The following is a 24,261-nucleotide window of genomic DNA, read 5'->3' as shown; positions in this document are numbered from 1 at the left end:
AGACGAAGGCCGTCTGTTCACTAATGAAGGTGGTAAAGAACATGTCAGAAGTCAAAGACCGACACAACCTGATTGGATTGGAGGCAAGGCTTATCAAACAAATGACAGGCTTGTCAGATTCGAGTCTGATATGTTATCGCCCATCATAGCCGTCGTCTTCTTGTGCCTGGTGGCAAGCAATCACGATGTCGTACAGTCCATCGTCCTTCCAATGCCACATTGTCTATTCGAGTTGAATACCGTGCGTCAGACTCGGGATACATGATCTTCAGGAGAAATTTGCAGGCAGTGCAGTGCTTGTATACTCGGAATCCAGCATGTTCAACTGACTGACCTCGAGATGTTGATAATTTTAGTGACTATAGCTGCCACTAATCTAAATCTAATTTCACTGAACATGTTCAACGTCCAAAGTCTAGATCCCAAGAGATTATTATAGTCAAAGCAAGCAAACATGCTACTATTTGATCATCCAAAAAAAGGTACATTATTATCGTAAAAACATTGAAAACAAGGTGCATTGTGAGTAAAGTCCCATACCATGTAATGCCAGATGATTCTATCAGATTGTCCAGTATCACAAGAAAAATCCCGTGTCAATGTCCAAATTCTCATTTTCAGCCGTTACCGTCCGATATCCCTGATTCAAGTGATCGTGATCGTCCGGTTCAGAATCTGGAGGTTGGGGATCGGACCAGCCTGAGAGAAAAGAACGTCATATGTCAGAATGAAGGTACTATATCAACGTCACAAAAGACAGAAATACATACGCCGATCAAATTCACGTGAAGAATGTTGAGCTGAGCAGTTCCTTTGGCCAACGAAGCTGGGATCGTCACGGAGATGTTTTGATAATGAGGCAACTGAGGCTCGTGGGCCACGGGGTTGTAAGGCCCGTTATACAAAAGTTGACCCATCATATCCGTAGGAGCAGGACAAGGTTGATTCGAGCACGACTCGATGCCGATGACAACAGCAACTTCCACAGACGAGGACAGAGAGTTCTATGGGTAGAACGTTCGCCATTAGCAAATGGCCGTGAATATGAAGATGATTTCACTTACTGGCTTCTCGAGCTGAACAATCAAATCACTGCCCGCAGCCACCGAGGCGCCTTCAGCGGGGCTGCCAAATAATATACCCTGGGCCAAAGCAGCACCAGTGAATAAAGCGAGGGAGATGATAGACTTGAACATGGCTTTATGGGGTGAATTTAGACTATGCTAGAGGGGAAGTCGTAGACGAAAAATGATGTTGAAAATGCTGAATATACCTGAGCCTTTTATACAGGGGATCCACATATAGGCTGTGCATTCCAAAAAATGATGATGGCAGCCTTACGTTGTCGGTCCTACTGCAAAGACGGTGATGGTGTGCCGGAGTGAGGTAAAATCAGTGGTGTTTTAAGGATAGTAGCACCGGTTCTTGCACAGCTGGGCATTACATCCCGTCCATCACGCAACATTCTGTGACCTCATCACGACTCCATTCCCCCGCGTTAACTGGCTATACTGGTATTTCGATGAGGCTAATCCAATGTCTAGTGTGCATATGGATGTAGATGGCTATGACTCTTTACCTTTACGATTCTTTACAATCACGCCACAGTGAATTATGGACCAAGAAATCCTGACGTACTTCAAATGTCGTGTTCGTACACCGTCTGTAAACTTCTGGAAAGTGAGGAAATAAAATGTCTTTTCTGTTTCTCATGGCCCATTCATTGCTCTTCAGCCAACCAAAAAGATTGACATCGAGTCAATCACATTAGACTGGATCGCAACCACTAATCTAAAAGGCGTTGCAGAATTTCAGCAACCTATTAAATCCCTTGACAAAGTTATTGGAACAAATCTGGATCAAGATGATTTGCATCTCATCGTCACACCCGACAAGCTATCTGACGACGAATTCAGGAGGCTCGAATGGCAAAAGGACGATGAGGCAAGGGAGCTACCATTGCACGGACTCTATCATCGTGTGTTACATCTTACACCTTTACGTGCCTCCTTTTTAAAACTTCACAGGACAATAGGAATCAGAACTCTAAGAAAACGAGTTACGTCGATGGCAACGTCCAGATGCGCCAAACTTGAATCCATATCCATAGAACACTTCAGACTTCAAAAAAGCCGGAACACCGCGATTGACGATGGCTTATATGCTTGTGTTGGCCCCCAAGATACACCGGCTGTGGTTACCATCGCACCCCCCATCGAATTATTTCATCCCGTTTTCGCGCAGTTCCTTAACAGCATCCACGATCCCCTATGTGAGCCCGATGAGGATGCCGTTAGCGCCATGGACGACTGCATGAGTATTGCAGCTGCCATACATACCACAAAATCTCATTGGTAGAATAGCTCTCCTCCATTCTAGAGAAATGCTGCTGTCCGACGTTTATCATCGCTGGTTCAGGTCCTTATCTCTCCATCCTCGGTGTTGTCTGGACCGATAAGTTCATCGTCCAGCTGATATTATGTGGCTTGGCGAAGCAAGAACACACGAAGACGGGCATCTTTATCAGCTCGCGCGCACCTTTACAGTTCCCCTCAGTACATCCTACGACGACCACCTCACGCTGATTCCCACCTCACCGCATCCCCGCCACTTCCCGTACCCCCACCCAGCACGGCTCCAGCTCCTCCACATCTTTCAAATACCTCGACGTGCTGGAGGACGACTCGACGAACGTCACTTTCCGAGCTGAAACGATTTCGGATCGGCCAAAAAATGTTGATGGTTTAATTTGTGGATCGGTATGGCGTACTTGCACATGCGTGCTTGGCACGTCATGGCATCGCTCCCGAGCTCCTGTTCTGCGGCCTCCTCGACGGTGAAGATGACTCTAGAAGCGCCAACGACACATGCGGCGCCCATAAATGCAGTGGCCCATACGTCGGTCCGCTCAGGATAGTGGTGATGGATTTCATCGAAGGAGAGCACGCCCACGCAATCTCTCCTGCCGCCTGGCCACGGGATACAAGGGCCCAGATCAAGGAGGCGCTCATCCATCTTCACCGTGAAGGTCTTGTATTTGGAGACTTGCGTCCACCCAACAACGTCTTGTTCACTGAATCGAAGGTGGTACTGATAGACTTGACTGGGCGGGTAGGGAGAACGAGGTGCGGTATTCCAAAGAGTCTATCTAGTCATGTGCAATGGCCTGAGGCGCTCATGATTTCCAGCTGATTACGCAAGCACATGATATGGCTATGTTCGATACATATTTTCCTGATCACACTTGATCTGCTGTAAGGTCTTCAGAAATTCACACTATCAAACTGTGGGAGTGACAAGAGTTCTGATGTCCAAATCGTTCGTTGGTTTAGGATAACAACAAGCTCTGGTAAAAAGTATTAGAGTAAAAGTGCATTGTGAATATAAAGTCCCATATCATGTAATGTCAGATAGTCCTATCATAATGTCCAGTATAATCAAGAAAACCCCATGCTAAATTGTTCATATTTTCATTTTTAGTCGTTGCTTCAAATGGCCCATATCCCTGATTTTAAGCGATCGTGATCGTCTGGTTCAGAGTCTGGAGGTTGGGCATCGGACCAGCCTGAAAGAAAAGAACGTCAATGTCAGAATGTTACGACAAGCAAGGCACTACAACAGCATAACCAGGGGCAGAAATACGTACGCCGATCAGGTTCACGTGAACAATGCCGATCTGGGCAGTTCCATTAGGGAATGAAGCTGGGATCGTCACGGAGATGTTTTGGTAAGGAGGCAACTGGGGCTCGTGGTACACGGGGTTGTAAGCTCCGTTGTACAAGATTTCACCCAAAATATCGGCAGGAGCGGAGCAGGCATATTTAGAGCAAGACTGAATGCCGATGACAACAGCAACTTCTTCAGAAGGAGACAGAGAGTTCTACAAACAGAGGTTTAACTGTTAGCAAAGGACGTGAACATATAAATGATTTTCACTTACTGGCTTGTCAAGCTGAACAATCAAGGTGCTACCTGGAGCCACCGAGGCGCCTTGAGCGGGGTGGGCAATCGCGACATTCTGGGCGAAAGCAGCACCAGCGAAGAGAGCGAGGGAGATGATAGACTTGAACATGACTTGGGTTATGGAGTGGATTTAGAATAAGCTAAAGCGAAGTCGTAGAGGAGAGCTGGTGTTTAAAATAATAGAAATGTAAGCCTTTTATACAGGGGACCCAAATATAAGCTGTGCGTTTCAAAAAATAACAATGACGGCCTTACGTTGTCGGTCCTATTTCCAACCGTAAACACGGTGATGGGTGAGCCGGAGTGAGGCAGAACCAGTGGTGCCTGTTTGGAAGGAGATGCCGGCGATAAGATGCACTGGATTTGTTGGGATTTCCGGGAAGTTTCGAGGATGAGTAGGGTTGTTCCATGGCCTGGGCATTACATCCCGTCAATCAAATCACAATTGGCAACATCCTGTGAAGGCGAAAGATGATTTCAAAAGACGCCTTTGTGGGTGGTAGGACTGGAATAGAGCTTGAGCACGTGTTCATGCAATAACTTGCCAGACGCTAGGGCATGTTTGGAACGCTTGATGCATGAGGCAGAACCTAAAGCTCGCCAACGTTCGAAGATGGCTGGAGCAGAACAAGGGCGTCCAAAATAGACGATGACGTAATCACATTCATACTCCGGTCTAATGCTCGGTGCAATTCGGACATGACATGCATGACACTCGTACTTAGTACAGTGTTCAAAGACTGATAGTTGAATGAGGGAAACAATGACTAGGTATGTTGTCCAACTGCTTGGATCGTAGTAAAAATATGTTTGAAACATCAGTTCCAGGATTAAATTGTGATGCCGTTACAAAAGCTGTTTCAAGATCAAGCGCTACCTTCGGGGGAGACTTGAACAGTATTGCATAGCGCATACAACTATGGCTACAATTGAACAGGACGAGGTCTTGCGTTAGTGATCGACACCAAGCCAATAGTTCCAGCCTTGAAAAGGGGGAACCTGAATTGTAACCTTGATATTTGAATGGCGACATTGGGGTCCATTATATATCATGTAGCTGGGAGGAACGACTGACGTGCAGTTGTGCTCTAGAAACCACAAGCGATGAGGTGAGTGAGTTTACTGAGTGGGTTGACGAATCACATCTTGTCAACTCTTACTAAGACTGTGTCTCGTACGAGCAGACGAGGTATGGGCGGATACATCTATTTAGCGGGATCAGCAACATGGCAGAGCCATAGTACTAGTACTGCCAAGTTCCATCTATCTTCAAGTCGAACGTTGAACGGCACTGCCGGTGACCAACAGTGTGCTAACGGGCTTGCAGAAATCGCGAACACGGTAATGTATTTGAGCCTGAAGATGCGGGACATTTAGTGCTTTGAGTGAGCTTTTGACGACACGACCTCACTGATCGCACTAGAGTGATTTCTAGCACGACTGCTACTCCAGTTAGCAAGATTCTACCACGGTGGGGGGAGGTCCTAAGCAACTGCAAGCGTTTTTTGTTCGCATTCGAGGGTGGTGGTGGGAACGTTGAGTCCTCGAGGCAGAGAGGAAGGATCGACGAAAAGCAACCAACTTTTCAAGGCCGGCGTAGAATAGGGTTTGCATGACGTAACCTGTTTAAAAACCCATGTACATTCATACTCCAAAACTACCAGGACAGAACCAAACGTTTTCCTCTTGAGGGCATTAATGTAAAAGAAAGCTGCCATTGCAACGTCAGGTGTAAACATGGCATTTCTCTGTCTCATCTTATGAACGTAGGTTTTGGGCATAGATACCATTCAAGCTCTCAGTATCGCTTTGGCTGCCTTCATACTGTACCCGGTGCAGCCCCACTGCCGCATCATGATTATTGATTCCTTCGCAAAAGCTGACTTCTGGTCTAAACGTGTTCACCGCGAAGTGGGGCTTCTTTCTGCACGGGCGTCCCATGATCTCCTGTCCCCGTTCATTTTCGGTCAACCATGCCCGCTTGCATGCCCACTCCGCTTTATTCCTCGGGCGGTGCATATTTTCCTTTTTTCCTCTACGTAATCCAACGGGGTCATTTCCGCCACTGCCATACGCCCTACATAGTATAAATACCCATTTAAAATTCGTATGTTTTCCATCTTCGTTCTCCACCCAGAAAACATATCACCACTACTACTCTCTTAACTTTCTGTCACTAATCGCCATGAGATTCATCCCTTTCATCGTCGGATCCTTGTTCGCTACTGCTGCCTATGCCCAGAACGTGTTCGTCACCGCACCTTCGAATGGCGTATCACTTTCCCCTGGCAGTAACTTTACCGTTGACGTTGAGCGCCCCGTGAGTCTCCTTGTTCGTCACAGTCAATCGATTCCTTTTTTTACTGAGCTTGTTATAGAACTCCTTGTCGGGTTCTGAAGAGGTAGCCGTCGTCATCGCTCTCCAGTCTTGCGCTACGAGGGCATGTCTACCTCCGTCGGAGTGGCTCGGAACTATCCTCTACAATGGAAACTTCAGCCCAGTAGAACCCAACCCCAACCCAATGCACCAGCAGCCCAACCAGAACTTCACAGTTCAGATACCACCCTCTTTCCAAAATGGATCTGCTCTGTTGTCGGTCACTCACGTTGCACTCATTGGCGTAAGTTTCCTATTCCCAATTCATTGTAATTCCTGCCTTAACCTCACTATTACAGGCTGGATACAACCCCTACATGGAGTTCCACAATGTCTCCATGAACATTACTAATTAGGACGATTGCTGCATGACTATTTCTTTCTTTTTCGGACTGGTTGTTTAGCCGAGATGGACCTTTTTTCTGTTGCTGGACTTTGTGAACATTTTAGAACAATCTTCTTGACTATATTACATAGCACTATTACGACTGTTACGAAGTTGATACGATGCTTTTTGCTATCATAATCTGTTTGTATTGTGGACATTGTTGTGGAGTACGTCGTCGTTAATGCCCGGGTCAATTATACTGTACAAGACGCCAACGTGGAATGATAACGTTTATCGCAGTGCATGGTTGAATCCATTGTTGATGTGCCCCATGTGTAGAACAGCAAGTGCCCCGAAGCTGGACCGTTCCATGAGAGGGCTTCAGGGGAATGAGAATGCCAGGGGTAAGAAAGGCCCACTGCACATAGATCCGAGAGTTGGTAGAACGAGTGAGAGATCACAATATGATGTTACATGGTTCAACGTATCATCGACACTCCATTTGTGCCGAGCCTTCAGCGCTTCAGCCGGCAGGTGTTATCCCAAGTTCATCATTTCTTTCAAGAAGCCTCAATGGATCACCAAAAACAGAGCAAAAGTTCGCGATCATGGTTTCACAAAATGGGCTGATGCTGATGTTTCACGAAACGCATATGCCGTCAGTATACGGGTAACAGTAATATCCTCAACATAGACTTGACGTATACCAAGCGCTTAGACTGCAGGTGCACATGACATGCTGAATAGCGCCTTGTTCACTGAACATTGAAACGCTCAGCACTCAGCGCTCAGCCACGCTCAAGCCCATACCCCTACCAAATCCGAGGAATAGCGCTAGAACAACGGTCCTTCGTCTATTATTGGCAGACCATGTTCAACTCTAGCCCGGTATTCTCGGGTCGAGATCATCGCCTTATTCTCGTCTTCCACTTCGTTCTTGATATCGTTGGAGCCTGATCGAATGAACCGCTGATCACAGCAGCCGCGGGGAGTACCGAGGAACTTCACCGTATTCGAACTTGCGAAGGTGGTCAGGTGGGCAGCGGCGACCTGGACAGGGTGGGCGTGTGGGGGAGGGTGCTCGTGATCATGGGTTGCGGTGGACTTTGCCCCGGGAGCCTAGCTTGATCCTTGGTGCAGACTTGGACCCCCAGACGTGATGGCCTGCGCGCTTTCCCCCTTTTGTTCCGTCATGACGCTCCAGAATGCAAGGGCAAGATAGGTATTCATTCACTGTGTGCGTAACCTCAAACAGCTCATCCATGACACATGCAGTGTACGTACACTGCAGAAAGCGAAATAAAATGCAAACGCTCATCATCAACGTCGCGTCCTCAGTGATCTGCCAAGTCAAGTAACACATCTGATACGGAAGAAAGACGTCGCACCGTACCGAGCACTGCACATACCTGCACATCATCATGGCATTGGATGTCGTACAAGGGATCGGGAGATGAAGCGAAGAGAACCGCGGACGATGGGACTGTATCATGAATGCGATGATTCAGCGATACTCGATGGGGTATTGGCATGTTCTTATTGGGCTTGTAGACGCCAGGGCCTTGTTGTGGGGGTTACAGTTTATCCATGCAGTTGGGATACTTCCAAGTTGTTTGAACCCGAGGCTGATTGATAAGAGTTGGTCCTGCCAGCAGGGAAGATATAAGGTATATTAGGGCAACTATAGCACCGACATCGCATAGGAGTATGTGCGAAACCAAATCCCGTCCTATCGTCAAAAATGAATCCAATATGTAGAGAAATTTAGCGAACCTTTGATCGATACCAAACACTAACAGAAAGTCAAGGGTGACTCAGACGATCATACGCGTACGTTATGGAGCGGGTTCGACTTCCAACCAATACTGGAGCTGGGTATACGCAACAGGACGTTGTTCTGGTACCACAGCAAAGGCACCCATTCCAAGCAGGGCTTCGATATCGTGATCGTCCTTTTCTTTACGTATAAGAGGATAGCTGTACATGAGTTGATTTCGCTAGGTAAGGATGCGATGCACATCATTTGTTGTAGAGCACCATGAGTGCAAGAAGAGAGAAAGTTTTTTGTTATCTACAAGGCAGTTCGCATGAATCCAGTGCTCGTATGTAAAGAAAATTTCCATACCTCCAATCGCGGTATGGTATTGAGTACGCGAGCAAGTGGTTGATATCACCGCCATACAAGTCCAACCAAAACTGAGGAGACAGCAGAGCTCAAGGGGGATGAAGACAGTTGCGTCGTGCAATGGCGTTCACGAGTCGCGACACATATCGGCGTGTTCTAGACCTTGTTGTAGGTATCATAGTTCCAAGGTAAAAGCGCCGAACAGCGTTTCGAACATGTGGCTGGGGTCTGCCTTAGCGTATTGGAGAACGTGTGTAGCTAAAAAAAAGCAGTGTAATAGTTGGGAGTGATAATTTGATTTTGATGGGCGAGGTTGGGATACAATGACTAGTAGTTGAGCTTGAAGGTATGAACGAAACCCATCCATTTTGTGGTACCTGCGAGGTGATTTAAGCGTCAATTTAGTACTTTTATGCAGAACTTTCTAACATGCCTTTTACAAGATATCAAATACTGTCCGAGTGGACAATACCAGCGCCGTGGAGGCCGAACAAAGATGAAACTCACAGATTATGAGGCGGACAAAAACAGACGCATCACGCAAGCCACGATCACCCTTGTATACGTATAGCAGATACCGATGTGTGTTGAACCTCAAGGTCTCAACTTGGCATCGTATTTTAGAGGAGACGTGTTCAAAAGCAACCATTCGACGTTGTTGTTGGAGTATCACTTGACATGATATGAAAGCGTGCGTTCATCAGTAAAGTGTCAAATTTCTTGACGGAACTTGGTCACGCTTTGCTGACTTTCAAGACTGTTCAAGAAATATAAGGAATTAAAGCTCTATCAAGTGAACAAGAAAGCGAGCCAATTCACCTTCAACTTCATTTAGACACGTAGGCTGGTCTAAGTAGAAGCATTCAGACATTTTGAGCAAAGTGTTATCCAAGCGTGGTCCAAGTACATGAAGTATAAAATCAAGTTTGACAAGTTATGAATCATCCTTGGCTAAGTCCGAAGGCATGATGGTCTATATATTTATTAATGTAGAACGTAGGAAATTTATCTAGTGAGTTAGTGAAATCAATGTCAGATGGGATGAACCGATGACCATAATCGCCGAATACAGGCATGAGATGTGCACTACGAAAGATACAGTCTAAATGAATAATTTCGAGACTGGGTGATCCATCGTCATTTGTATCAGGCTGGACCTTCCACAACCCAGTGAGTTCATCAGGCTCATCCAGAATATGAGAGAACCACTGTATAAGAGCACATGGATAAGTAGTATTATCATGTGAGAAAGAAAGGAATGCAAAAATGCGAACGACATCGAGTCCTCGGATTCCTGGAATTGAAGGATCGCGCTCGACAAAAGCACAGTCGTAACGAGCCGCATGCTTTCGCCACAAAGGCGTGGCACGAATTGTTTCTCGGCGCATACCACCGATTCCACTGCAGTCGCTTGGCGCATAGAAATATGCGACTGCCGAGTGCGTCGCAACTACCCTCGAATTGAACATGGGGCATTGGTGCAGGGGTATATTAAAGGCTGAGGGCGCGTCATGGTTGTTCATGTGCGCTTGGCTGTAAAGGAAGCGCCGGAGTAACTCAACAAGGCGGGGTTGGTTGAGCTGCACACTGAGTTTGTGGCAGTTTGTTGAATATTGACGCACTAAAAAGATAGCCATCAGTATAATATACATGTAAATAGCAGTGAAATAAAACGTACAACGGCGAACCGATGGTTTGACATAGCCAGGTGTCAATGGACCTGGGACCGGCCCACTATCCCCGTTGTTGTTGTCTTCGGTGTTGTGGTGCTCCGCTCTTGTATCCAGAGCTCTTGTAGCCTCCATTGCATCATTGTGATAATTCTTTACATAGTCTAGGATACTGCCTGAAAGCATCCCACGGGCTGTAAAGTCCACCCTAGAGACCGCAAGTTTGTCGAGCCTCTGGTTGATCAGCAACATCTGACCAAGTGCTTCAAATCTGCTTGACCGGCGCCATGGTTCTTTTACAGCCGTAATGTGTCGTGATTCCGTTATTGACGAACAGAGGCCGTTTGGAGACCCAAACATTCGAATGAGCCATGGATAATGTTGTAGTGAATGCTGTCGTGGGAGAGAGAACCCTGTTGGTCGGACACCTAGTGTCTCAAAAATGGTGCGGCTGTGGTGGAAATCCTTGACGGCATCTTGCACTTTCTGGATGGTGCTGTCACTGTGAGTATCGTGCCGTACCAAGTAACAGAAGTCGAGAAAAGCCTGGAATGTGCGTATTATGTCTGGGGGGACATGCCCTTCAATAGCGGGGAGGTACACCTTCATGAGAGCCTTTGAATCGTCGCCGGTCCACTGCTTGAATCCACGGCCTTGAGGAAATCGTCGAAGGCCAGGAAACGAGGGAACTGCTGCAATCCGTCGGTCAATGTCATCCGAAATCTCGTCAGCCCGCTTCTTGCTATATGTTAGATGGAGGTAATCCTCTACCCAAGTCACAAGGTGATCCTTAAAAGTACCTTTGATGACTTGGTGAAGAAGATCAGGAGCCAGAATTTCATGTATGTCGGCACGAGGGAAATCATGTGTGAATGGCTGTTTGAGTGTGGGTTGGTGAACAAGAAAAAACAGGATTCGTTCGAATGTAAAAGGGTTGGCAAATGAGAAAGAACAGGATTCGTTCGAATGTAAAAGACTCACTACTATGTCGCTAACAATACCATATTGGTCCCACAAAACCACTGGACTGAGGAAGTTTGCAAGAACCTCTGTGTGATCTTCTGAGCGCCGACCACCTTCGCCATCAAGATTGTTAGGCCAGGCAATACAGCTATGAGAATCAGATATTAGTCTGAATAGTACCGTATAAGAAAGCCACTTACCGAGACACCACCCTTGAACTATACATGCAAGAAGAGCCTGCTCCGGATAATCAGCTATGTATGGACCAATACCATAGATAACACGCCTAAAATGCATGTCAGTGCATCGTAGAACCTCCGGAACTAGCATCCCGGGTTTGAGATCTTGAAGAATGCGAGCCAGGGAGGTGTGGAATAACTGTCGGCGAAACTTGCGAAACTTGACGTCATTTGCATACTTCTTCTCAGCTGAAAAGGTGTTAGCTTTAGTATACGCAAAGAAAAAATATTGTTGAATAGAACAAACTCTTTGGAATGGCCAGAAAGCCCAGCAATGCAACAGCATTCCTGTGTGCTCGTCGGACATTATTGTGAACATTTCCAATGGATATATACACTGGATAATATTCATTTTGGCCTGTCGCAACTGACACTGTGGTCTTATCGCTGCCTAGAATAACAGGCACGAATGATGAGCCATGGGTTGTTGGATCCACGGAGATCTTGTCGGCCTGCTTCCAGGCCCACTCCCCTGACATGAAGTCTTTATATTCTCGCTCTCCCTTCTTGCTAAACTTCCGGTAAGGCATGAAATTGGTTTCACCACAGAAGTCTCGATTAGATAGCATGTTTTGAATGATGGCATGCGGACTCCTAAACCAAACATCAAATTCCTGTTTCATCCACTCTGGGGGGTCTTCTTCGGGAAGCTCGCCATTATATGAGAGAGAGAAAGACTCCCATGGCACGTCACTGCCGGAAGTCGAGTCAATTACTCGGTACAAGTCGTCCTTGTTTGCAAAAGGGACATCTTCATCAGCCAGACCATTTTTGATGAACGAGGCCCTCCACAGATCTACAAGGGCATTAATATCTCCCCCAGACATCTGTACCTTTTTGTAGAGGAGTTCCGCCGTCTCAAACTCAACACGATCCCGGTATGGGGACCAATCATTGGTTGACGGGGTTTCGGGTAGTACAGGTTTTGCTCCAGGAGGTAGAAAGTTCCCGTTTTCATCACAAGGCCGTCCTGTGAGTTTTCAGCAGGAATAACGCCCATTAGAAAACATAGACAACATACCATCTAGAAAAGGATGGTATTCAATCTCACATTGAGCCTGATCTTCTAATGGCTCATTGGATAGCGGATTTTCTTGCTCATCCTGTCCGTCAAATGGTTCGAAGTTGCTTTCTAGTTCGTTTTCAGCTGGTGGTGAAAGTGCTGGGTGCTCAGGAGGAAGTGGATGGCTGGGGGCGCTGACATGACAAGAGCGCACATGTTTTTTCAAACCGGAGACACTGCGAAACCAGCGGTTGCACTGAGAATTCTCGCAGGGTATAGTTAAGCTGCTGTGGTGTGGCCGGGCGGGTTTGTGATGATATATCTGGGGAGGCATTGTTGTTCGAGTCTACTAGTAAAGAACGTAAGAGCAATCATACTATGTGTGAGAAAGCTTTAGTTCCGAAGTAACACAGAAAATTTCATTTGAAAATTACCTACTATTAGTCCTGAACTCCGTTTTCTCTCTTCCACGTAAAGCTTTGTCCATCCATCTTCCCCCCATGTCTCGCCCAGTAACTCGTGCTAAAAATGCCCATCAACACCCCGGGAAAATTCTACTTGACCTGGAACCAAAACGTCGTTCTCGAGCGGAGGTAGCGCAAGAGAAAGAACAGTTTAAACTCACCAAAAAGGAGTTGGTGCAAGCTATGAAGCTTGGTCTTGCTGCTGCAGCAAAGGTTGAAAATAAAAATGCCAGAGAAGACATAGAAGACAATATACCTATGCTCCCTCCCTCCCAACGGCGCCAGGTAAGTAAGAAAGACAGCCCTGACATCGAGGATGGCAGGGAAGATTCTGTGGCACCTATTCCTTCCCAGTGGCGCCAGTCCCATCTTGCACGCCGTAAAAGCAGCCTGAAGGTCATCCCAGATAGCGAGGATGAAGAAGAATCAGTAGGCAGCAAAGAGAGCAAAAAAGACGAACAAGGTATGATGTGTTCTTCTCAGCTGATGATGGAGTTGATAACGGAGTTGATGAAGGAATTGATGGAGCTATTGGTATGATGTGTTCTTCTCAGCTGGACTTTCAAACCAATGATGGAGTTAATGAAGGAATTGATGATAGAGACATCGATATGATGTGTTCTTCTCAGCTGGACTTCCAAGCTGATGATGGAGTTGATGGAGGAATTGATGATGGAGCTGATGATGGAGACAACAATGGAGGTTTGGAAGAGAGTGACATAGAGGAGCTCGTCCCCAAGAAAAAGAAGAAAGCAGGCAACGACTCAGGCATTCGAGGTGCCATTGTAGCCTTAAGGCAACAAGGAAGTGCAGCTTCCGACCTGACGCTGGCTAAGCCCCAATATGGTGCGCAAAGACCACGTGGAAGGTCAGCACATTTCTTTCATCTGATCTCTACAGAATGACTGATCAACTGCTTTGCCTCAACGAAATAACTCTATTTTTCTACCAACGCCTCAATTCAAATGTGTCGGATCCATCCTATAGCAAATCTGTAGGCATCAATTCATGGAGAAAAAATGTTCACAAGCCAAACTATGCTACAACAAACGAAGCAGATGAACTCAGCACAAACTCGCAGGACGTTTCATCACTCTTTCCCATCACTACAGACTCCACTGCTTGCACATCTCATCCGAACAACAAGAAACGGGTGCTCTCTTCACAATCCACATCAAATACGTGGTCAGCTACAAATGAAGGCACTGGTATTGGATATCGGGCGGGTGGACTTGAGGATGAAGTTGAGATAGAAGAGTACATAGAGGCTGTTAAGGGAAAGCGTACCGTAAGCACTGTGAGTTAACCGTTCAAGTTTGTTTTTTACTGACCTTATTCTTCTCTAGAACCTCGTTAAATTTCGAGATGGTGTTAAGCCTCCCTTAAAGCGCATCAAAGTTGAACATCCGACAAAAATCACAAACTCTGACCTCCCGGAGGGTTGCATGGAGGGTGGCCGTTGGCGCAACACTTTTATCACAACGTATGAGAAGTGGGTTGGGACCTGCGAGAATCCCTGGAACATTAGCGACACCAAGGCAGTCTGGGCCATGCAACTGGCCTGGGATGCTATCTATCCCAACATTCGCCACGCTATCACTGTACAAGACCCTGTCTATCTTGTGGTGAGTTTTATTTTGTCTTTTGTCTTGTTATTTCTTTCACTAGCTCTTAGGCCTCTCAACGTCTTTCGGAATGGCGAAGTGGTTTTGGTTCTACTGCCATGGCCATGGTGGAGCACTTCTTTGAATCTGATCCCGCTTACACAACTTATCACGCCCGTCAAGAATTTGCTAGTGAAGTTCTCACTGGTTTTGCATACCTCTACGAAGAAATAGGGGATGATCCCTCGGTATGTGGTCTCATAATACATCATATTTGGCTCACATTTTGTTTTTAGGGATTTCGTGGTCTCTTTCGGTCGCCATTTGTCCTGCAAACATTTGCGGCCCACCTTGCAGCAGTTAACACATCTATTGATGTTGAGGTATTGCGAGCTGACAGTGTGCCTAGTAATGCCACAGACACTAAGAAGTATCCACCGGTAGGGGCCCTAGCGATGAGCGCAGCAGCCGTGAGTACAAAACCAGCATCATTTCGAGGTCTCTACTAAAGCCTGAATATAGGTTGAACGTGCATTTACTATGTGGGCTGAGAGAAAAATCACCTGGGACCCGCCAGTAACGCAATCCCAAGTAGGTTCCGTAGCTCGGAAAGTCAAGCCGGTTCGAGAGCTCAACAGGGCTACTGGCAAAACAACCGGTAGCCATGCGGCGTTCTCTGACACGAACTGGGGCGAGGCTACTCGCTATTATGCTACATCAATCAAAGCACTCAAACAAGAGACGATGGACGACATAGTGGCAAAAGCAAGCACCTACGTTGTTGGAAAAGGACGCTCTAAACAGCCGGCCACAAGTACAGATGGAGGTGCTGACCCTCGAGCCCGTCTAGCTGATGTTTAGGCTGTGTAAGTGTTCCTTGTATGTGTGCCCTCGCATTCATGCTCATTACAGGTTTTTTGCGTTGGGGTGCATAGATGATCAAATACATTTAGTGTTTTCCCCAGCTATCATGAATTCCTTGTAGACTCTTTCCACATCCCTGCTCAGTTTGTTTTGGTGATAATTGTGTCTTGAATTGTGTTTCGTCTTTTACAACTTGGAGCACTGACTTTTTCTTATTCTCATTTAATGCTACTTGTTCCGGTTCTCGAAAATATCTTGCTTTCATCTTAGGAGTTACTTCTTAATGCCTTAATAAAAATTCAAGAGTTGTTCAAGTTTGTTCAAAGTCGTACTCAGTGAGATTCAAGAAATTGAGTGTCCTTAATCAAACTTTTCTCGTCTTGAAAATCCATAGGTCCCTTGGCACCAAACCGATCTTAATCACTCTTAAAATCGTTATAAGCTGAGTTAAGGTCTTCAAAGAAAGTTGACATTTTACTGATGGCCTTGCGAGTAATATACCGCTTGGATGGCAATGCGAGATATCTGATGTCATTTGATCTTGAGCAAGAGGGGGTGAGATGCACATAGGGCATTATAGACTGGAAGGCAGGACAAAACCCAAACCCGTTCAAAGACGGAGAAGATATATGGAACAATTTACCGTACCTTCGATGGGTGGCGCAAAATATTGCATTCATAAATGGACAATACCGCTGTCGTGGACGTCGAGCCAGAGGAAGTAATGTCAGTATTCAAAGAAAACAAACATCGCATCGCACACACTATGATGTATGTGATGCAAAATAACAGATACTGCATCCTTCATCCGAAACGACAGATGTGCCATCAGGACGCAGCGGGAATGGACAGGAATTGAATCAAGCTACGATCGCTAGATAATGATCCTAGCATTAAGAAGCTTGACGATATCGTCGACAACACTGTCCAACGCTAGCACTATTGGTGAGCTTTTCAAGACGTCCAAGCCACACAAACTTGATTCAATGTACACTCGATCCAGATCGGTAGTTGTGCAAGCAAGAGCACTGCGTCACCTGGCTGTAGATAGAATAGTGATCAGTGGGTGTGAGCTAAGGCAGACGTGTATAGAACCTACAGTCCAATATTATCGCCTGGACCTAAAAAATTTGCATAGTCAAGAACATCCATTCAAACGATTGCAACCGGGCAGAACGTCAGTTTTCGCCAGATTTTACACGGGGTGCTTGCATGATTTTTCGATTATGTCGCTACAACTTCAAGCTTCAAGTTACAGTAAACGAACTTTGACAAGTCTTGGATACTTACCGCCCATCTAACGCCCATCGGGAAAAGATGGATGCAGATGCAAGCGGCGAGCGCTTAGCGCTTTCCAAAAAGGGTTATTGCAGCGTTGGCCCTTCGACTCGAGAGGAAAGATGTAACTTTATCTTGTTCAACAACTCACAGGAACTCGCCCAGGGGACCGTGCCACCATTGACACAAGTTTCAAGTAGCGTAGCCTCCCATGTGGAAAGACGTTTTCCCAGTAAAAAAATACACTAAAGCCCAATATTAGGCAGGTCTGCACTTTGTACTCTTGTGTATGTCATCATTTCTGACATCCTCTGTAGGGTTTTGCATGCGGGTGGACAGAAAATGGCTTACCGTAACTTGGCCATCACCTCGAACCCTGAACACGATAAATTATTGTCGTTTCAGCTGTACTGTAGATCAAGCTGCGATCGCCAAAGAATCGACTGACTCAAGTTGATTAGGCCCCCTCTGTTCCGCCACAATTGTTAGGATTTCTTCGGGTACAGTAAATGCATAGCGTCGCATGCCGTCTTCCAGCCATCTTCCCCCGCATCAGACCGATGAATAAATAATTATGACACATATATGCAGGCTGCGTCATAGGATAGACCTTGACTCGTTCGGTTTTGTGTTTGTTAGTCCATCGGCAACGGTGAGAAGACCTCTGCCCGCATCTGCCATCACGATGCTGTCGCTTCGCCCTTCACCTTTTTGTACTTCTTCTGCAGATCTTTTCTGTTCCGTGTAAACGGCTCCGGCAGGCTATTCCCATACTCCCCCTCCAAACGACTTCTAAACGTCGATAATACTCGTCATTGATGCAGCCTTGTTCATCGGCGGCGACGCTCCATCACTTCTTCTACCGCTGGCACGGCACAGTACTCGAGTCTTTCGCTGCCAGCTCGAGATGTAAATGATCAGTTCAAGTACGTATGCAAATCGCTAAGATCAGCGTACCCTCGGTCAAATCGAATTTTATCTATCAATCCGTGTCCTCCGGAATTCCCAGCTTGATCGTAGGATCTGTTCCGTCGGGGAACTTTGAGGGCGTGGTCATGCCTGTCAAGCCTCCTGACCAGGGTACCCATATTCACTGTGGTTGTGGGAGGGTATCTGACAGGAGACTCGTGTCCCATATTCCCATACACTCTGGATGTGCCTCGAGGTCAGTGGCCAGCTACTCTCCTTTCTTTTTTCTCGCCGCTAAATTATCATCGTCCCGCGTACTCCCCGCACCTTGCTGTACCCGCATAGGGATTTACAGCGCCTAAAGTCCCCCCAAGTCATCCCGACTACCGAGGGAGTGACAGGTTCCTGAAGTGTCAAGCCTTTACGAGTTCCTGCGGCCGCTTGATATACATTTCGCGCATAATCATAACTACTATGGCGTGCTGGTCAATATTTATGTGGCCGGTATAACTTGCAAGAGTGGATCAACTGAAGACTGGCGAGTGTTCCAATCAGTGGTTCTCAGTCTTCGATACGTTGCACAAGAAGCCGCATCAGTACCCGAGGCTGATATCCCTGGACTCTCGCCGGCTGACTAAAACTAAAAGTCGTGCCCCCCCAAGGTTCGGCACCGAGCACAGACTATTTCAAAGTGCAAGTTTATGCCGTCCATAATACTATCATTGAGCGCCGACGCGGATCATTCTCCTAATACAAGACAAAACACTGGTTAAAACACTTTCCTGCCATCGACGACGACCGATCGAGTTGGCTGTACCAGTCAATGATCTGCAATTAACTGCTTAGCCACCTTCTGCTCCCCTGTCTGGTCACTTGACCCGTTTGTTCGTGATCGGGGCGCAACACAGTACTAGGGTAGTCATGCTACAAAGACGGATCTCGACCAGAACACAAAAGTGAAAAGATAACGATGTGCAGATTATCATGAGACTATGAGTTTTGATTACTTTTTGATTACTCTGATACTTGGTGTTTGATACGACGAGATGGTGACCGAGTCTGGCCTTTTGCAATTTGATCGAAAAATATTAAAAAAACATTATTGGTCACTGCTGGTCACTCATAAAATGAAAATTCTCGACGTCCCGGGTCCACTCGCGCGTATCGGCTTGTCGGGAACTGGCTAGTCTCCAGGAACAACAGAAACGGATGCTCCGAGACTGAGCAATCGTTATCGAGGTCAGACGGAGTGTTGAGATGATGTTGGACATGATATGAGTTGCAGGGCTATCGCAGAAGCTCGACACCCTTGAGATTATGATCACTTGATAGTACCTTTCAAAAGAAAGGCTACCGTCGAACCTTTTACGGTTGTGCCTCATTAATCCACCGACAGCTTACGCAGACTGGGTGCTTAGGGAATTATAGTTCGTATTAAATGCGTTTTATCACCCCGCGGAAGAACTGTGGAAGATCTTCAAGAACGACGCCACAGCTGAGCACAGCTGCCGTCAAACTCTGGGCTGCGTACCTCAATAACTTTGTGGGGCTTTCGAGGGGGGGAAACTAAGACTTGCGAACATATCAGAAACAAAAGTTAAACGGTAATCAAAAAAAGTGCTGAGTACAAAGATGTCACCGAGATAGGAATATGATTAGTGGGGACACCTGATCAGTGACAGTTCGGTGGGGCTACTTTGGATTAACTTGTCTCGAATTTGGGCTTGAAAGCTTTGTTTGACTGCGAGATCTGGGGTGGGCCCAGGAACGAGAAATATCGAGATTGGAGACTGAAAACGGGGTTGAGGAATTGTGGTACCATTTTTTGTGGGATCCTGGAGGGTTTCCTGGGATTTGATACGGGGTATGCGAGTACGCGCGGCCGTCTGGATTGATGGTGTCAGTCGCGCAGAGGCGATGCAACGCAGATACGTCTCTAGCTACGCAAAGGACATGTGTCATTCCGCCCTCGTTCCTCGTTCGTTCGGAAAAGGACGCAAGGTTATCGTCGGTACCGCGACGCAGAAAGATAAAGCTATCCGCGTGTGTAACGGGGCAACAGGTTCGCGGTAGGTTACCGAAAGTGAGCTGATATAGGTTAATCGCACCCCAGTCACAGGCCCATGACGGCACTGTAGCGACGGACGCTAAAAGGAATTGATAGACATGAGCCCGAAGGCTTGCTGTGTCGGTATGATGGATGATGTAGGGAGGTGACGTTACAACGTCCCGGGCCCACGGCTGCGCGTATGGGTGCCCACCGGTAAGATGCTGCAGAGTTCTATGCAGTGGAAGGATGTCGATTCTGCCTAGTATGTGCCTATGCTTACTGGATGCGGGTGATGCGGCGGGGACGATGAGCGTACGAGGCCAGTGAAAGCCTGGATATAGGCCAGTGCGCAGCCGGGATCGAACGAGATCACCCGAAGGCTTCTTGCACAGTCCATCTCAACTGATATTTCACTCATTCGACACGGCGGCCAGAGATGATTGCTAATCAACAAGGTTGGAAGTGTTCTATGTTTACGGCAAACCACATACTCTGCATTTGGAAATAAGTTCCAGCGCCACATAAGATGGCAGGACGAGACAAATAGGGAACGGGGGGCGTGGCATGACAAAGAGGCAGCGAAAGGGGAGAGAAGGTCGAGGGAGACGTGGGAAACAAGACAGGAAAGCAACAGACAGGTGCAGATTAGCTTGTCTGTGGCAAGGTACGGCACCGGCAAGCTGGTGGGCCGGACGTACATAAGGTGGTGGGTACAGTGACGGCATAGCGTGAGTGTCTGGCAGGACATTGCACTCTGATACAGTGGTTCGATGGTCATTTTCGTGTTCCAGCACGTTGCAGGCTTGTGCTGGTGTTGTGCAGATACATCATGTCACGGATTGACGAGATGGAATACATCACGGATCCCGTGACCCGTACATCCTGCAAAGGTGCAACAGCAGAAATCAGAAATATGATGCAGATGTGAGTGAGGCGAGCCGTCGATCAAATGAGCGATAGGAAGAGGAGGTGAAGATGCGAAGTGTCTGACAGCGACAGAAATGTCTCGGTGGTGATGGCAACAGCCATGGTCTGAAACACAGATGGAGAGCTGGCACTAGCGCCAGAGAGCCACTGGCGGTGCGCTGCCTCGGTGGACGAGGACGAGGATATAGGATTATGCACAGTAAGGTTGAACGAGGAAAGGTGACTAAAGAGGGCTGTGTCACAGAGAGTCACGGCAGACGGATGGAGATAGCCGGAAGAGGTGGGATAATAAATAATATAATAAATTAGCAAAATGATACGGGGCTAGCCGAGAGATATTCGGGTTGTTTGGATTCGCTTATGAGTTTTCTGGCTGTCGTCTTCTGACCACGACCATCTCGTCCCATCTCTCCCTTTTCTCCGCCATCTCATTCATGCTCGTTTGATCCTCCTCACTCCCTTCATTCTCTCTTTTCCTCTTAATCCCGCCTAGCCTCGCCGTCCACAAGGATCCCGCCTGGTGTCAGTCTCACCTCCCATGTTTCTCTTTTCCTCCTGACTTATCTTCCCCTCAGATCTCGCGACCCTTGCCGGCTTCTTACTATCCCATCTCCTCCTCACAGACCATCAGCAGTCCACTTGAGCTCAGCTCGTGACTCTGATCTTCTACCAATCCTCAATACCTTCCATTCGCTCCATAGGGAATCCGCTGACTTATCGCGTACCCTTGTTGTGTCCCCACCTTCTCCTCCCATTCGCAAAACAGTCCCCATTTCCTCTCACAATCATTCGTTGACTATCCTTCCCCTTTTTGGTGTCCTTTTGGTCTATCCCTTATCTGCCTTGTTTTCAACCGTTGGGGTCTAGTCTCTGGTCCTTTGTATATCCACACCTCTCGTATACTTTGCTTTAGCTTCTGTCATCAATGTCCATGACACTCCCCATCACCATTCCCTCCACACCGTCCGCCGGTAACTCCCCCGCGTCGGACGACAGTTCAAACCCCCCGCGTACTCCTCGCTCTCCAACCAGTGCACACACGCTTGCCCTTTCCTCTTCCGCCGATCAATCTGCCATCAACAGCAATGCTCAGTCTCAGACGTCTAACGCAAACCCCGCAAATGCTGCTGTCACTCAGGTCAAGAGAAAGCCCAGCCGGCGTGCCAACACCGCAGAACGGCGAGCCACCCATAACGCCGTCGAAAGGCAGCGCAGAGAGACTTTGAACGGCAGATTTTTGGCATGTCATTTTTTTGCACCGCTGTTCACGCTTTCTTACGTTATCCAACAGGACCTTGCCGCTCTTCTTCCCAATCTGTCTCAGATACGCCGCCCATCCAAATCTGCAATAGTGAATTCATCGATTGCTCACATCCACGCATCGCGTCGTCATCGCCTGTTGGCGTCGCGCGAACTTCGTCTTATCAAACTCGAGTCAGACGCCCTTCGTCGTGAATTGAACGAATGGCGAGACCGCGCCGGTCTTCCTCGCGTTGAAGAACCTGTTCGTGGTGAAGGCTTTGCCATGGTCCTTAGTGGCGAAGTCGAAGTCTTGGCAGCTGTTATCGGCGAGGAGGATGATGAAGGTGGAAACGGTTTTGACGGGTACGATGACGGCGACGATGATTTTGTTGGTGCAATGGCGAACACGGTAGATGACGGTGAAGATATGAGGAATTCTTTTTCGCAGGCGAGCGCGGCTATGCTCAAGAATGCCAATGCATTCACACACAACATCCCTTCAAACCCTTCGGGCAACAATGGAAATGCAAATCCATCTGGCATCAACATTGCTCATCTCATGCCACGTGGAGGTCAACACGGCGGGCCGATGATCGCTTCCAGCCCTCCCAACGTTTCTTTTGAGAACCCTGCAATGACTTCGCTTTACGAGCCACACACTGGTCCGCAGTTTTCCGGTGCATCATTCCTCCAACAGCACCATGCGATGAATCAGCCCGATATGGACAAGGCTGCTGCGTGGAACGCCCATCTGTACACAGCGTTCACACCTCAACAACTGCAGCAACTTCAAGCTCAGCGATCTCTTTTGACACCCCCCGCCAGCGCCCAAAACATGGGACCCTCGCCAGCATCAGGGAATGGGTCGAACCCTTTTGCCGACCCAACCAGTCAGGCATTTTTCGCCAACTTTCAGCGACAGCAACAGCTGGCTGCTTTGCAACACCAACATGGGAATATGTCCTCGCGAGGCCATATGTACGGAAGCCCTCCGGATCGGGATGATGCGTCTTCGGTAGGATCGGGACGAGGAAGGAGAGAGAGGAGCGGGAGTTTGAGCACCGGTAGTGGGTACGGATCTCCCCCGCACGGATCTTCGGGCAGCTACGAGATGCCCAATGTATTATCATCTTCGGGCGCTGGCGCACCTTCGGACTACGGTGTGCCCAAAAGGTTGGGTGCAAGTGGCCTCCACATTAACACTGGTGTGCCATGGAGCACGAGGGGAGATGCTGTTGACGGGATGGCAGGAATGGTGATGAAGCAAAGCTTGAACACGCCGAACAGCGTTGGTGGAGGCAATGGCGGTGGCTACGGCATGATGATGTGAGGTCAATCATCCAACTCGACCTTGCATATGCCGCCCAAATTTTCACGTGTCTTCGAGGATCAACTCTCACAGTCGGAGATATGCGTCTATGCCATGCCTTTTTTATCGCCATTCACCATCCTGTCCATGCTCTGTCCATGCTTTGACCTTGTACTATTCGATATACCAGCATCTGCCGCGGTCTACGGCTTGTCCTTGTGATAACTCTCGATACCTCCATCCGTCTTCCAACTCCTAATATCTATTGAGACCACCGATGTACCAATTTAGCCCTGTACCGATTTTCTTCTTTGTTGACCTGACTAAAACAACAGTATTACGATGGCCCCTAGTCGCTCGTTAACTCTGGCTATCGCTCCATTTCTTGCGCTAGATGCGTATAGCCAATGCCGCTCATTATTGATTAATTTATCTCACTGTACGGTACTTGTACTAGACCTTGTACCACCCCGACCCCCTAAAAGCTTTTCTGGAGATCGTTTACCAAACTGGCCAAGGTGTCTGCCTTGAGGAAAGCTTCTTTGCTGGCGTATTCCTCATATCATGATTCATGATGGGGTGTCAATATTGGCCCTATGCAGGATCCTCTGGTCTATCCCCCAATGGACTCGGAATGTTCCGTATCCCGTCTCTTTCGCGATTTGTGTCAGCGCAACTCTGTAAATCTGTCTAGACTTGCTACGCTCCATGTTCCGCATCCTAGACACATTCAAATCTTATGTCGCCGTCGAGAATCGCCTTTATATGAGTTTTCCTCTTTGACATTGCTAAGGATGTGATACCGTGCGACCTTTGTGAGTTATCCCTGCCGTGCTTATCCAGGAGACCTTTCCAGAACCAACGGTCTACTTGTCGAAAGCGAGCACGGCCGCAGTGCCGCATCTGAAGAATCCGTCGGCTAATTCGGGCACGGGTGCTGTCCTTT

The 24,261-nt window shown here is 47.7% G+C and overlaps 11 protein-coding genes across 11 annotated transcripts; 7 read left to right on the top strand and 4 right to left on the bottom strand.

Annotated features, from left to right (window-relative positions):
• Positions 1–437: 437 nt before the first annotated feature.
• SERLADRAFT_398952 (uncharacterized protein) lies at positions 438–1,411 on the bottom strand (the record flags this gene model as incomplete). Its single annotated transcript, XM_007322212.1, has 3 exons — positions 438–699; positions 771–1,004; positions 1,065–1,411. 3 exons carry the CDS (start codon positions 1,194–1,196, stop codon positions 646–648), a joined length of 420 nt encoding a protein of 139 aa, XP_007322274.1.
• Positions 1,412–1,551: 140 nt separating this feature from the next.
• SERLADRAFT_452448 (uncharacterized protein) lies at positions 1,552–2,157 on the top strand (the record flags this gene model as incomplete). The annotated part of the gene is made up of 3 exons (XM_007322211.1): positions 1,552–1,680; positions 1,735–1,978; positions 2,028–2,157. The coding sequence occupies 3 exons, from the start codon at positions 1,615–1,617 to the stop codon at positions 2,033–2,035; spliced, it is 318 nt and encodes a 105-aa protein (XP_007322273.1).
• Positions 2,158–2,741: 584 nt separating this feature from the next.
• Positions 2,742–4,634, bottom strand: SERLADRAFT_476345 (uncharacterized protein; the record flags this gene model as incomplete). Its single annotated transcript, XM_007322210.1, is given in 5 exon segments — positions 2,742–3,565; positions 3,647–3,880; positions 3,941–4,314; positions 4,343–4,421; positions 4,440–4,634. 3 exon segments carry the CDS (start codon positions 4,070–4,072, stop codon positions 3,512–3,514), a joined length of 420 nt encoding a protein of 139 aa, XP_007322272.1.
• A 24-nt stretch (positions 4,635–4,658) lies between these two features.
• On the top strand, positions 4,659–5,639 carry SERLADRAFT_476344 (uncharacterized protein; the record flags this gene model as incomplete). Its single annotated transcript, XM_007322209.1, has 3 exons — positions 4,659–4,734; positions 4,792–5,072; positions 5,148–5,639. The coding sequence occupies 2 exons, from the start codon at positions 5,068–5,070 to the stop codon at positions 5,338–5,340; spliced, it is 198 nt and encodes a 65-aa protein (XP_007322271.1).
• A 109-nt stretch (positions 5,640–5,748) lies between these two features.
• Positions 5,749–6,999, top strand: SERLADRAFT_476341 (uncharacterized protein; the record flags this gene model as incomplete). The annotated part of the gene is made up of 3 exons (XM_007322208.1): positions 5,749–6,283; positions 6,342–6,584; positions 6,640–6,999. The coding sequence occupies 3 exons, from the start codon at positions 5,903–5,905 to the stop codon at positions 6,694–6,696; spliced, it is 681 nt and encodes a 226-aa protein (XP_007322270.1).
• Positions 7,000–7,502: 503 nt separating this feature from the next.
• On the bottom strand, positions 7,503–8,200 carry SERLADRAFT_441666 (uncharacterized protein; the record flags this gene model as incomplete). The annotated part of the gene is made up of 2 exons (XM_007322207.1): positions 7,503–7,787; positions 8,078–8,200. 2 exons carry the CDS (start codon positions 8,198–8,200, stop codon positions 7,503–7,505), a joined length of 408 nt encoding a protein of 135 aa, XP_007322269.1.
• A 1,025-nt stretch (positions 8,201–9,225) lies between these two features.
• Positions 9,226–13,002, bottom strand: SERLADRAFT_452443 (uncharacterized protein; the record flags this gene model as incomplete). Its single annotated transcript, XM_007322206.1, has 7 exons — positions 9,226–9,550; positions 9,613–10,414; positions 10,472–11,339; positions 11,445–11,574; positions 11,623–11,854; positions 11,913–12,635; positions 12,687–13,002. The coding sequence occupies 6 exons, from the start codon at positions 13,000–13,002 to the stop codon at positions 9,735–9,737; spliced, it is 2,949 nt and encodes a 982-aa protein (XP_007322268.1).
• Positions 13,003–15,258: 2,256 nt separating this feature from the next.
• Positions 15,259–15,919, top strand: SERLADRAFT_452442 (uncharacterized protein; the record flags this gene model as incomplete). The annotated part of the gene is made up of 2 exons (XM_007322205.1): positions 15,259–15,602; positions 15,672–15,919. One exon carries the CDS (start codon positions 15,277–15,279, stop codon positions 15,595–15,597), a length of 321 nt encoding a protein of 106 aa, XP_007322267.1.
• A 402-nt stretch (positions 15,920–16,321) lies between these two features.
• SERLADRAFT_398942 (uncharacterized protein) lies at positions 16,322–16,846 on the top strand (the record flags this gene model as incomplete). Its single annotated transcript, XM_007322204.1, has 2 exons — positions 16,322–16,641; positions 16,700–16,846. The coding sequence occupies 2 exons, from the start codon at positions 16,482–16,484 to the stop codon at positions 16,723–16,725; spliced, it is 186 nt and encodes a 61-aa protein (XP_007322266.1).
• A 2,579-nt stretch (positions 16,847–19,425) lies between these two features.
• On the top strand, positions 19,426–21,004 carry SERLADRAFT_476337 (uncharacterized protein; the record flags this gene model as incomplete). Its single annotated transcript, XM_007322203.1, has 2 exons — positions 19,426–20,565; positions 20,629–21,004. The coding sequence occupies one exon, from the start codon at positions 19,654–19,656 to the stop codon at positions 19,858–19,860; it is 207 nt and encodes a 68-aa protein (XP_007322265.1).
• Positions 21,005–21,689: 685 nt separating this feature from the next.
• SERLADRAFT_452440 (uncharacterized protein) lies at positions 21,690–24,097 on the top strand (the record flags this gene model as incomplete). Its single annotated transcript, XM_007322202.1, has 2 exons — positions 21,690–22,004; positions 22,056–24,097. The coding sequence occupies 2 exons, from the start codon at positions 21,690–21,692 to the stop codon at positions 23,334–23,336; spliced, it is 1,596 nt and encodes a 531-aa protein (XP_007322264.1).
• Between the last annotated feature and the right edge of the window lie 164 nt (positions 24,098–24,261).

Source organism: Serpula lacrymans (assembly GCF_000218685.1).
Source record: "Serpula lacrymans var. lacrymans S7.9 unplaced genomic scaffold SERLAscaffold_12, whole genome shotgun sequence".
Taxonomy (NCBI): domain Eukaryota; kingdom Fungi; phylum Basidiomycota; class Agaricomycetes; order Boletales; family Serpulaceae; genus Serpula; species Serpula lacrymans.
The sequence above is the reverse complement of the archived record's forward strand: the minus strand, read 5'-3'. Positions and strand labels throughout refer to the sequence as shown.